The 14,093-nt window shown below is 36.4% G+C and overlaps 1 protein-coding gene across 1 annotated transcript in view; it reads left to right on the forward strand.

The window, feature by feature from the left end:
* LOC149211512 (DNA polymerase alpha catalytic subunit-like) overlaps window positions 1–14,093 on the forward strand; it is a 207,390-nt gene that overhangs the window by 58,066 nt on the left and 135,231 nt on the right. The window contains exon 6 of the mRNA XM_089391517.1: window positions 7,715–7,779. Coding sequence (XP_089247643.1) covers window positions 7,715–7,779 — 65 coding nt within the window. The remainder of the gene's footprint in view (window positions 1–7,714; window positions 7,780–14,093) is intronic.

Below are 14,093 nucleotides of genomic sequence, written 5' to 3' on the forward strand. Positions count from 1 at the left end.
GAATGTGTTCTTGATTTATTTTAAATTAGTTTTCCAATTAGTTAGTTGCAAATTGAACAAGTTTCAACTCAACTCTTTCCCTAGGCCTTGGCCTCATCGGGGCCTCGATCTTAGAATAAAAAGTCTTAGGGGGAAGAGGGTCCCTAAGTTACTACTTCAACCAGCAAAGCTGGAGGTGGATTAATTATTGCAAAAGAGATAATCTAACTATTGAAAAATTAAATCTAATCTGGAGAATTATAATGAAATGAAAATTAACCAACTATTTTAGTGACAAGAAAAAATAATCATTCAAGCACAACAAGAGAGTTTGCCAAATGGGGAAGGGGGATGCTTAGAGGAAAAACTCTTCTAACTCCCAAGAAAAATGATTTTTTTAGATCTCCCTTATATAATGCGGGATAGAGAGAAATAGTCTATAATAAATACCTTTCAGAAAAGAGATTTGAAGAAATGTTTTGGAGAGGGAGAGAGCTTACAACAAGATTCCCTCAAAGAGGTCAAATTCTCTTCTCCAAAAACTACAAATTAAAATAACTTTTGAGGAGTTACAGTGAATCTTTTGAAAAACCCAAAATAGATCCTTCTTTACGAAATTACAATTTCTTGAAAGATCCTTTAATGAAGAAAACCCTTTGAAGGGGTTTACAAGGCACAAATGGTGGTTATAAAATCAATGATCCAATGGTAGTTTTTTTGGTGCCTTATATTCTTCCACCAACACTCCTCTTGGACTGTCACAAGTTTGCAAGAGATCAACAAGATAATTAGTTTGAAAATGCTAAAAAATGATCAAAACTACTTAAGGTCACTATCATATAAAGGACAAAAATTTCTAAGTTTAAAAGATTATATTGATATTTTTGCTAAGGAATAACCAAGTAAATTGGTCTTTCTTAGCAAAATGGATTGCTGTTAGGACAACAATCCAAATAGAGGCCTAAATGCATGATTTTCAATGAAGAGCAAAGAGAAATATCAAGAAATTTGAAGTCGTAGGTGAATGAGTGAAATGTGAGCCTTGGTGGCTAGGATATTCAAAAGTTGGGCACAATCTGCCAACAAATCAACAAACATGCAAGGTGAAGGATGCTAAAACAAACTTTGGACATTTGTAATGTTAATACAAAATCTTGATAAAAAAATCTCTAGACAAATTCTAAATTAAATGAATGAAACTCCTACTTTAGAGCAAGCAAGAATAATTAAGTTTAATCAACTTTTTCTTTGCTAATTTGTGATTGCTAGGACAATCACAAATACAAGTCTTCAATTCGCTAGGTATGACAATTTAATGCTTGAGAATAGGACCAAGAATGATGATAGATTTTATGAAAAAGAAGTGAGAGAGAACGGTTCTTTGAAAGCCCTTTTGAACCCTTTGAAAGTCCTTGATATTGGTGAAAATAATGCTTCAAAAAAGATGTTTGAAGATGGCTGGTCCAATCGAGGACTTCCCCAACTCCAAGCTTGAGGAACCTGTATCACACTTGAATCTTGCTCAAATTATTAGTAAGATAGTTGGAACATGCACAATGAACAAAGTAAGCATGCTATTCAACCTAGAAATGCATACAATACTAGATCATATAATGCAAGATGATAAGAAGATAGCAAATAATTGTTATCTTCTCTTTTGGGCAACAATACCCCTATCAAGGCCCGAGTTACCAACTTGAACAATTAAATTGAACAACTCAACAAGTTATGTCAATAAATGAACCAAGCAAACCACACAAAATGCTAGATCACGGACCTCCAAAATCTTGTTTTATTATTAATAATATAGCAGAATTACAATAAAGTTTACCCAAACTCTCAAGCTTCCATCCTCTTTAGAATGAGAGCAAATGGGTAAATATATTGAGTTTTGGGAGAGGTCACAAGAGGTAGGACAAGGGGAAGAAGGGTACTGCAACTTCAACAGAGGTGGAGCAATTTGCTTCACAGTTTGACCAGGACTTTGCGTTTATTACTTCTACATCTAGTAGGATTGCATCATCTGATGTGTGGTACATAGACAACGGAGCTTCCTGCCATATGACAGGTAAACGAGAGTTCTTTTTAGAGCTTGTAGAGAGGGCACTTGATATTGAGATTGTATTAGGAGATGACCGCACTGTGAGAGCTGTTGGTATGGGGATTGTGACTTTTGAGAGGGAGTCTTTGCCTCCTTTGAAGGTCATGGATGTTTTGTATGTTCTAAAGATGAAGAAGAACTTGATTTCAGTGTTTGCTATGGAGGAGAAGGGGTTTGACGTCACTTTCTCAGGAGGTTAGGTATTGATGCATCCTAGGGGAGCTTCCATCACATCGGCCAAAGTGATTGGAGTCTGCTCTGGGAAACTATACAAGTTCAACTTTCATTCGGCAGGAGCATTAGTGAGTAGCACATCTAGTAGCACACACACTAGTACCACCAACAGTAGACATTTATGTGAGTTATGGCATCAGAGGATGGCGCATATGCATCATGGAACTTTGAGAGTACCGAGGGAGATCACTATTGGAGTTCCTAATTTCTTGAAATGGGTTGGTAGATCCATCAGATGGATGTGAAGACCGCAATTTTGAACGAAGTTATAGAGGAGGAGGTGTATGTTGAGCAACCACAGGGCTTTGAGGTACTTGGGTGGGAGACCCATGTACGTCGGTTGAGGCGAGCACTCTACGGACTTAAGCAAGCTCTAAGAGCTTGGTATTCGAGGATTGATACTTACTTGCAGCAGATGGGTTTCACAAAGAGTTATGCAAATCCGAACCTATACTACATTGTTGTAGGGGATGATCCGCTCATTCTTGTGTTTTTATGTTGATGATTTGTTCATTATTGGGGCAAAGAGACTGATTAGTGGTTGCAAGGAGGATCTTGCTATGGAGTTCGAGATGGACATTGGGTTGATGCGTTACTTTTTGGGGCTTGAGGTGTAGTAGGAGGGGCATAGCTTTCTGGGGCAGGGGCAGTATGCTATGGATGTGTTGAGCAGATTTCGCATGGTAGACTGTAGACCCATGTCTACACCTATGATCACCAACTGGAAGAAGCTTCACACTTCAGATTCTAGTTTGGTGGATCCCACATTGTATAGACAACTTATTGGGTCCTTGATGTATTTGGTCAACACTAGGAGAGATATATGCTTTGTAGTGAACACACTTACCCAGTTCATGGTTGAGTGCAGGAAGGTGCATTGGGTAGCTGCAAAGCACATTCTACGCTACGTGCATGGGACTGTTGATTATGGTCTGGACTATAGGCGAGGAGATGGAGTGAGGTCGACAGGTTACACAGATTCAGATTGGGCAAGCTATGCTTCTGACAAGAAAAGCACTTCAGGGTGTTGCCTTGGATTAGGTTCGACAATTGTGTTGTGGTTCAGTTGAAAGCAAAAGTTAGTTGCTTTGAGCTCTTTTGAGGTTGAGTATATGGTTGCTAGCTAGCCTAGTTGTGAGGCCATTTGGCTTTGCAAGTTGTTGTATGGTCTATTTGATCAGGACTTGAGACCGACGGTTATTCACTGTGATAATTAGAGTTGCATTAAACTCACAGAGAATCCAATGTTTCATGACAGGTCAAAACGCATTGACATCAGATATCATTTCATCAGGGAGTATGTTCAGAAGGGGGCAATGAAGCTGGAGTATATATCAATAGATGAGCAAGTGGCCGATGTTTTCACGAAGTCCTTGCCAAGAGGCAGGCATGTCCATTTCAGGGACAAAATGGGTGTGGTGAGAAACACTTTCCTCCGTAAGAGGGAGTGTTGATTTTTAATGTATCTTGGACAAGTGGTTTCCCATGGATTAGTCTCTGCTTAGGGAAAAGTGTCCAAAATAATTCTTTTCCTAAGTGTGACTTTATAAAGTGAAAGTGACTTTATAAGTGGTAAAGTTAATGCTAAATTATAAAGTGAAAAGTGACTTTAGACAAAGTACAATCTGGGTACTTTATTTAGTGGGTGAGTTAAAAAATAGAAAATGAGAGTTAAATGCACATTTATTCTCATCCCTTGATCTAAATGAATCTGAGCCATTAGATCTTAGGGTTGCCCAAAAGTCATTTAGGGAAACAAAAGGGGGGAAATAAAAGAGTGACCGCATTCATTTTTCATGAGTATATTGGAGAAAGGAGGATGAGAGCTAGAGAAAAGTTTTGAAGGAGAAATTTGTTGCAGCGAGCTGAAGGAGTGATTTCTAGGCAAAGATGGGCATGAAAATCAAGGTTTAGAAGACAACATAAGGTACAATACGAACAACATTGAATGCTGTGAGTTGCGCGCCATTGGAGAGAAGTTTTTGAATTTTTTTGAAAAAAACCTGTACATTTTGTATAAAACAATCTGTACAGTCGTATCGATACAATTATATTTGTACAACACATATTTTTATCTTCAAGTAGGCATGAAAATCGAGGCAATGTGGGCACGATTTTCAAGGGGTTTTGGGCTGGAGAGATAAGTTGTGTTTTGCTGTTTTGTTTTGTCTGCAAATGTATTTTTCCTGAACTTGAAAGATAAATAAATTTGAAGAGCTCTCTAACAGGTTTTCCTCTGAGAAGATTGAAGGGGTTTTGCCTCGGTCTAAGTTGACCAAAAATCTGTGTGAATTTTTATGTGTGTTGCTGGTGTCGTTATGTCCATATTTATTTTAAACATGTGTTGACAGTCCCATATGTTTTAATCTGAAAATTTCATTTCGAGAATTCTATATGTTGAATGTATGTTCATGGGAAAGGGCATTTAACTGAATGGGAGTGATAAGGTGAAATTAAACCGGGTTGGGATTGTTGGAGACTTTTTTTAGTCGTCAAATTTCAACATTTAGGCAAGGTCACATAGATGTGCTTGCTTCTACTATAGAATTGCTTATCAATCTAGATCAGTTGGAAGATTCCCATCACTATGCTTCTCTTTTTGGCTTTTGATGTTAGGAGAGCTTCTCTTGATTATGAAAATTCGAATATGGAATCCTATTGCAACAATTGATATTATTCTCCTAATTGTTAATTAATTTAACAATTTATTTGCTACGACAAATATTGAAAGAAACACACTATAACCTTCACAAATAAAATCCTGTTGAAAAATAATGCGCTGGAAATTGAGAAATCCTAGCACACACACATAAAATATGAAACAATTATTTTTGGACAAATGTCCCATGAAAAACCCAACTTGGGAAAACTGGTGTAGCAGTGAGGGTTTTTATTATTATGCACCAGTGAAAATCTGAGTACAATTTGGAAGCCTGAAACTGACAATCCACATCAAGAAAATTTGAGCAAAATCATTGAGGGGAATTTACCCTTCCTCCACAAGCAATCCCGACACAACTTGCCTACAGAAAACTCAACCTTCTGAAGCTTCTGCGTCAACCTCTACACAGTCACTATGACGTCTAGCCTCTGACTGGTCTTTTGCTGTTGAGAAATTCGTCTCTCTAGCCTTCTGGAACCTTTGCGTGATCTTTGAATCTAAGAACAATTTTCTCTAGCAAATTGAGTTGCCCTCTTTGAAGCTACTACACAAAGCTCTACACTGCCTCAGGATCACTGTCCTTGCCCCTTTCTCACTGCTTGGATCTCTGGCTCTCAACGACAAGTGATTGCTGCTACTCTAGAAATTGATTTGCTATGAAATCGAACTGCTCAAGTGTCTTTTCCATCACCACATTGACCTCCTCTTATAATCCACTGTTGGAGCACCAACGACCAAGATTAAAACATAATAGATGGCTAGAATTATCTCTGGATTGATCTATATGAGTTTCTATACTATTCTCGCCTTATCTCAATTAATATTGATTAATTAACCATATTTCCGAAGTGGTTAACAATCTAATTGAGACACTTCTAGGTGGAATTTGCAGAAATAATTTTTGGGTTTTGGAGATCTCATGTATTCTAGCCGCTCCACCAAATTTCGTGGTTAGAACACATTCGATGCTACAAAAACTAACATTGATCGCTCTGAGCCTCTCCTGGAATTAGTCGGACAAGCTCACTCATTCTTGGGCATTTCCCAAAGGATAATAGTAGGTTTGCATCGGTATTTTTATAATGGTTGTTGAAGACAATGATTTTACTGATTCTTGCTACATATTTTTCAGCTGTGTTTACTCGGGACTTCTTTTAAATATATAATTTCAAAGTAGATGTAGAGTGATAAGCATGCATTGATAGAAGTGTCCCACAACATGATATTGTGTGTTTAGGGCATCTTAAAGGTATTAAAAAAATTATCTTTTAGGGGCACATAATACAAATGCCTACATATAATATCTGTGAATATTCTATTGCAGTTATTGGTAATTATTCTCTTATCTTTGCATAATATTTGTCTTCTGTGAATTATCAACGACAAATACTGAATAAAAAGACAACCACAATGTCACCAAAAAGTAATTGTAGGAATTGAGAAAATATCACACAAAAATTGGACAGTGATATTTTTGGACAAGTTGTCCATGGAAAAGCCCTAGTGTTGGAAAAGTTAAAACCATTTATGTAGATGAGGATTTATATTATTTCTTCAGCAAATCAAGGATTACATAAATTGCTTGCCTATAACTGGCAAGGCTTCAACATTTTTTCTTATCTTCACAACTAACGAAATCGATTCGGGAAATTGATATTTTCCCTTTGCAAATCCACTCGGCCTCTTCTAGCCTATTCACACCTACTCCAACAACTTGTATTGGCAAATTGAAAAATACAAATTGGCAATTTGGCCACCCATAAACTTGCACTGCCTCCGGGAAATCAATCTTGTGATTAATATTGCCTCCATCAATTTGAGTAACCAACTCACTTTGCCTCCAAAATATTGCTTCAACAATTGGAAACAAGAAGAGGCTATGGTAATTTGCATTGCCTAAATCGACCTTCCTCTTGCAGAATAATTCGGCTTGCTCCTTACTCTCGGAAAAGTAGAATCACTGTGAGGAATTTCTCTCTAAATTCTCTCTTCAATTTCTCCTGTTGAAAACCCTGCTTCTAGCATCTCCCACACTATCACTATGACCTTGCTATCAATGAAAATCTGTTGTTCAAATAGTCTCCAAAGGCCTCATCGATCTCCTCTTATAATCTCTCATTGATGAATCAACAACGACGATCTAACTCCAATCGATGGCTAAGATTAATTTGACTTCCTCAAATCACTTTCTAGAAGTCACTAGAGCAAAATCGATTTGTCTTAATTAATCATAATTAATTAACACATTTCCCTATGTTAGACTTAGGAAAATTCCAATTAAAATTGGTTAGTTAATTCCAGTTAAGACTATATATATATATATATATATATATTTGTTTGTTTGTTCTTTTTGGGCATTAGAGATAATCAATCCACTTGTGTTCCTAGCCTCATAGACACCATTTGAGACTAGAACACCTATTCGAGTTACTAAAACTAACAATAACATCTATGCTAGCCTAGGTTTCTTGTGTATAAAGCATCTTTTGTCATTTCATTGCCATGGTAGCTATCTAAATGTTTTGCAGTTGAAATTTCGAAGTTGATTTGATAAGATACTAGTTTTGGATGTCCAAAGTAATTTTATAATTATTAGCTTATTTGCTTGGGCAAATTTTAAGGCCTTCTTATTGCAAATACCAACAAACTTGAATGCCAATTTTAAATGGTTTCTATGTTGTATGAAGTTTGAACCATGGAAATTTTTACTAAATCACACTAATTTTTCATTGTTGTAGGATCCACCTCTTCCGGCTGATTTTAAAGGAAATCATTTCTCTGCTCTATTTGGTACTCACTCCAGGTTTGCAGCTTACTTTGTTATCCCATGGAAAACATTGCTCAATTATTTAGTGATTAAGAGTATCTACGTTGCATCTTTTGTGGCAATAAAAGGATTTAATGTGCTTTTTCTTCGAACATTTTACAAAATGCCATTTCCTACATTATTATGGTTTCATTATCATTATCTTTTAATTGGTAGCATTTTGTGAGTAACATTTGCTAAGTTTTAATGGGAGAATTTGGTTAGTCATGGCTAATATTACTTTGCATATCAATATATGTCAGAATAAAATTTATTTCTTCGTTAAATTGGTTGATTGTATGCAATATCTTACAATATTTAATTTATGATTGTTTTAGATATATGCCTCTATCTGTTCCCATTTCCTTCATCATTTTAGCCATTAATTGAGGGATGAGGAAACTTTGCTCAATAAATAATTTAATTTAATCTTTAATGATCAATTATAACTTATAAATGAGCAACGAAATAAGGTCCTTTATATATTTAAATTGCATCTAGAGAGTAAGTTTTATTCATTTTTTAAAATTCTTTCCAAGATGTTGCGATTAGTGACCCATATGCGTATGTTATAAGTAAGGCTTTGTAGGGCCATGTCTTCTTGGGTGGGATGGCTGTTTTTTATATTTTATTAAAGGAGAACAATTACCTACCATATCTCGACATCTCAAATTATGGGGATTCCACTTCCACTTTCTCAATTGTTCCTAGCAAGTAGGGAATTACTCATAGATTGAGACCACAAATGCCCCTTTAAGGGCTTGGAGGTGTCCCTTGAGAGGCATCTCCAAGTAACCCTTGTGCCTTGGAAAAGTGGTCATGCTAGTTTTAGCACATAAATTCATACCCCAGAAAAGTGAGTGACTTGATGAACTTTTTGTGTAACATTTTGAACAATTTGCCCAATAGTGGTGAGACATGCAAATTCTTCTCTCCGTTTGGGATGGTGCTTGCCAACCCTAGGGGTATGTCCCTAGATTTGCATGCACTATTTTCCCTATAGATTTGCAAAGTAAACACATCGAAACAACAAAAAAAAGGTATCCTTTGGCAAGTGACCAAGTTGACAAAGGGGTTATAACTTTTTTGTAAATAAGTTCGATCTGTGCCAGGGACACATACATTGTCTATACATTTAATTCGATTTCGATTTAGAATAGTTTATAAATCCAACTCTACCTATGAGAATGAATGACCCACTTAACTCAGTGGTTAGAGTATCGCTTTCATACGGCGAGAGTCATTGGTTCAAATCCAATAGTAGGTAAACTTATTAGATGCCATCGAGTTTTCAATGGTATCTAATAAGTTTTACTCTGATGGAATTTTCTTCAACTTTAGCTTCAGATAATGAAAGAAAATCAAGGAGAAAAACACTTGATGGCAGATCTTTTTACCAAAATAAAGCTCATGAACTTCTAAAAATTGCATAAGAAGCTATCAAACATTGTCAAGCTTTGAAAGTTAGAAAAAAGCACGACACAACTTTATTCTACATATACCAAAAGGTTGAGTGCACCAAAGGAATACGTACAAAACCAATACATTGATGTTTTCCTGCACAAGAATGTAAAAGCTAGAAAGAGGAGAGAAAGCGAAAGATAATATGATGTGGTTGAAGAAGATCTAACCTCGAGATGATACCCCACAATTGCCTTTAATCAACCTTTCCTCCTATGCGCATTAGAGAATGAGAGAGGTTAAATTCCTCATGCAAGGAGAATTTATTGAGAAATCCATGGAGTGGGGCAGTTAAACAATTTCTCTTATTATAACATTATCTTGGGATGTTTATTATTATTATTAGTTCTTTTGAATTATCTTTTCTTATCATCAGGACTAATGCCAAGCAACAAATAAAAGAGAACACAAGATGTAGGCACGCTGCCAAGGGCAAAACCCCTCTTTAGGGGAGAACCCAGTCAAAATTATTCCTTCAATAGATTCAAGATGAGATGACCAAGATCCTTACAATTAGACTCGAGACTTCTCCATCAAGTCATCCTCCTTTCATTGTTTTTGCATATCATGATCTATGTCACTATGTTAGCTTCAAAATGTGTTTGCACCGAGACATCATCCTTATAATACCACCGAGACCTTCACACTGTAGGATCACCAAACTGATGTCACTGTGATATTGAAGTCATTGTGATAACTTCCGAACTGAGGTCACTGTAGTGGCACTGAACTGAAATGGCACCCAAATTGTGAGACTGTAGTAGCACAGAGTCATGTGTCATATCATTGAAATTGTGATTACTGTGGAAGCATCAAACTGTAATAACACCGAACCTATAACAACACCGAACTGTGTTTGCATAACACTGAACTGTGGAAGCATAAATATCCTATCCGAGTTCCCTGTAATGACACTAAATCGTCTGCATTATTCGAACTTGTTATCTCTGTTATAGCACCGAAAACTTACTCTCTGAAATCCGAACTTGTATTGTGTTGTAATGCGAAGATCATAGGCTTGTATATATAGTGATATGTCCATCCTAAATGAGATGACATGAATCATGAAGAGATTTGTCTTTGTATTTAGGCCGACATGATATTATTTGAGGTAAGCTGACTTGATGAGGATTCTTTCAACAACAAGGAGACTTTGACTTGATGGAGGAGTCTTCACAAATTGACTTTGACAATAACCTAAAGCCTACAATGGAGGCTTGACCTATACATTTGACCCAAGCATGAAACCCATGCTTTAACAAGTCAATTCAATTAATAATACAAATTTCTTTTGCTTTCTTTTGACAAATATATTACATTTTGATTTCAAGTACAATTATGAAGACCGAACCTAGTTGCATTCTTCAACACTCCCTCTTAGAGGTACATAGAATCAGAGAGGTACATGGAAGATCTCAAAACACATCATTTGTGAAGAAGTTTAGGCTCTGCAAAGCCATGGACTAGATTCTTGACCAGGGCAATCTTTCCATTGGTCTCTCAACAATTTAGGCACTGCAATGCCACATAGATTCTTGACTAGAGTAATCTATTCGGGTGGGACTAAGATGGACTCAAGCATTCAACCTTCCTAGCTACCATGAGGCTTACTTGCTAACCATCAACCCAAGGACCTAGGTGCGTATCCATGTTCAGAGCTTTACGACCCACGCCACCCTCCCTACTTAGGGACCTAGACATCAACACAAAGTGCCGACCAATTGTCCTCCTAGTGAATGCTTCACTCATATTGCCTCTCCTTGATCCAACAGATCAAGGAAAACAAATCTCTCTTGATTTAAACTGATCGGTAACCAACATGCTATCAAAACCTTCGAGAGATAAACAGAACCCCAATCAATAATATACTTTCATATATTCCTCAATAAACACAAACCTTCAGGGTTTTCCTTATGTTTCTTCTCAACACGGTAGGCCTATCAATTGAATCTTTCCTTTTCAACTTCACATATGGCAGCATATCCTTCAAAATTCATTCTCTGATCTAAACTATTCTCTCCCTCTCAACTAGGGAGATTTTCTCTATCCAAGCTCCCTCTTAATCCAGGGAGATGAGCTTCTTATTTTCGACAACGAAGAATCTTTCGTGGCTTCCATTCATCTCATCAAGAGTTATCATTACCATCACCATTCATATCATGCTTATCACACCAACTTTTCTTTCGATCATCTTCACCATCTTGAAGATTGTGTACCTGCACAACTTAGATAACCAAAACTATAGAAGCATGAAGTTAGCCATATCAAAATCTTATAATAATGGGAGCATTTTACAAACATAATCAGCAAGAGACTATGCTTCACTACTTAAACCTCTTGCCCACGCTTATAAATAAATTTTCTTTTCTTATCACATCATGACTCAAATACAATTATGAAGATCGATACTAGTTACATTTCTTAACTCCTTCTTAACTAGGGAGGTATTCATAATTGTTCAATTGGTACAAGGTTGACTGCAATTTGAAATGTTCCAAGAAGAGTACAACAACATACGCAATGCTAGGGATACCCTAACTGCCAAGGTATCTTCCCAATAGGGACTAAGGTGTCATCAAGGCAACTACAACTATATGTACCATCGGGCTACATCCTTGGTATCAATCCAATAGGATATAGATACCATCTAGGCCTCCATGCCTTGACACCAACCCTTACAGGGATCTAGGCATCAACACTAAATTGAAGCTCCACAAGATACCCTCCCTCACTGGGATCTAGACATCAACTGAGATCTCAATACTAACCAGGCCAAGATGTCCTCCCAAGTACCATCATACAGGCAGTTTTATGGTACTCATCTCTCCCTCTCAACCAAATTAGAGATATCCACCAATTTGAGCATGCTCCTAAAATAAACTAACTTCTTGTTGGGAAGAGATTTCGTAAACACATCAACTACTTATTCATTTGTTGGCATGTACTGTAACTTCACGACCTTAACCAATACTAGTACTTTTCATCAATATAAAATCCAGGGTCCTCAACCATTTTGATGCTTCTTAGGTTATCACAACATCCAAACACATCATGACGGAAACTTCATTCTTCAACTTCTCCAGCAACACCAAACTCAACCTCAACACTTTCCAAAACATCAATTCTTGCTCACAACCTAATCAATCACGAATAACATTTTGTAGTGGTGTCACAATATGCCCTCTCTTTATAACTAGGGAGATAAACACTTTCTTTATCTAAGCTTCTTCTCTACTAGGGGACAAATCCATTAATAACTCATCCACATAAGCTCTTTCTTTTGCATTATCGTATCATTGGAGAACTTCAACCTTTCAGAACATCATGCCTTATATCTTCACACGAAAACAAGGTCATTGATTAATCAACAATGTAAACTTCAATGTTATCAAGATTTTTATAGCTCCCTCTTTTTGTCATGCTCAACATCATCATCAAGTATAAGGTAGGTAAGCATCTTCAACATCTTTGAAGATTATGTCCTTGCAAATCTTCAACAACAAATATAACCAAGTACAAATATATATGAAGTCAACTTTGTCAAAATAATGGGAGTATCTAGTGTTATTAAAACTTCGAATAGAAAATCAATCTTTAGATATCCAAAACCTAAACCTAGTTAGGTTTACAATTAACAAGGATTACACTTTTTAGATTTTCACAACAATCTTTGCTAGGGTTTTGTCAAACCCTAGATTCCATTACCAAAACTAAACTTTAGACATCAACAACTAATTTCAATCATAGTGAAAGCATTTTACATCTAGGGTTTCTAGAATCTTACATCAATCTCTACTAGGGTTTTGTTGTAAACCCTAGATATAACCATCAAAACTTTAATATTAGATATGCAACAACTAGACCAAGTTAGGGTTTCAATCATACGAAAGCATATACACTTAGGGATTCATTCCTAGGTTATTACAAGGGTTTTGTCATAAACCCTAATTTATCAAACTCTAAAGAGCTAGGGCTTCATCATATGTTCTAAATGTCATTAACAAGCGCTAAAAGCTAGGGATTTTATAGTGAACCCTAAAGGTTACGGTTTTACCAAAGTGAGCAAATGATAGATAGTACGATAAGGGTTGATTTAATTTGAAGATCAATCACCCTAACAAATAAGAATCTTAATATTTCAAAACCCCAGGCAAGAGAGAGTGAGTAATACAAAGCAAATTTTTTAAAATGACCGTACCTTCTTATATGATAAATACTTGCTATAAGTCTTGTAAACTTACACATACCTTGAGTTGCTCCTTTTACAAACCTTGTAGGGTTTCTTATTGAAGGGTTCTCTATGCTTCTTTCTTCTTTTGAAGTCTCCCGTTGAATCTAACCATAATCTTTATTGCAAGCATTCCTTTTAGAGTATAATTGCAAACATTCCTTCTAAGGAAAACACAAGAAAAGGTATTATAATCGACAAAGAATGAAGCTGGATATATAGAGGATACCGACAAGGAAATAAGAACATGATACTTATCTTTTGTGAAAAAGTGGGGAAGCTCCCTCTTGATCTTACATCAACCTAGTCTTGTGAGGTTTTTCTTTAATTCATCAAAACAAGTCAAGAAAAAAAGCATATTAATTTTATAAACCCTAGAAATCAAAAAGATTGATCCTAGGGACGAACATAAGAGAAACTCTACAAGAAGTAAAACAATAACCTAGACTATAGGCGAAGGATATATGAGACTTAATAGAATAAGTCTTTGACTTCAGAATCCTTTGCTTTTGACTTCTTTGGAGGATTATCATTAGTAGCAACTGTAGCTTGTTCCCCTTCTCTCTTTTTGTTCTTAGGATTATTGGGCCATTGATTCTTATGATGTCCCATCTTGTGACAA

Source organism: Pinus tabuliformis, chromosome 1_1 (genome assembly GCF_031772625.1).
Source record: "Pinus tabuliformis cultivar Carrire ecotype Pingquan chromosome 1_1, CPIR1, whole genome shotgun sequence".
NCBI lineage: Eukaryota > Viridiplantae > Streptophyta > Pinopsida > Pinales > Pinaceae > Pinus > Pinus tabuliformis.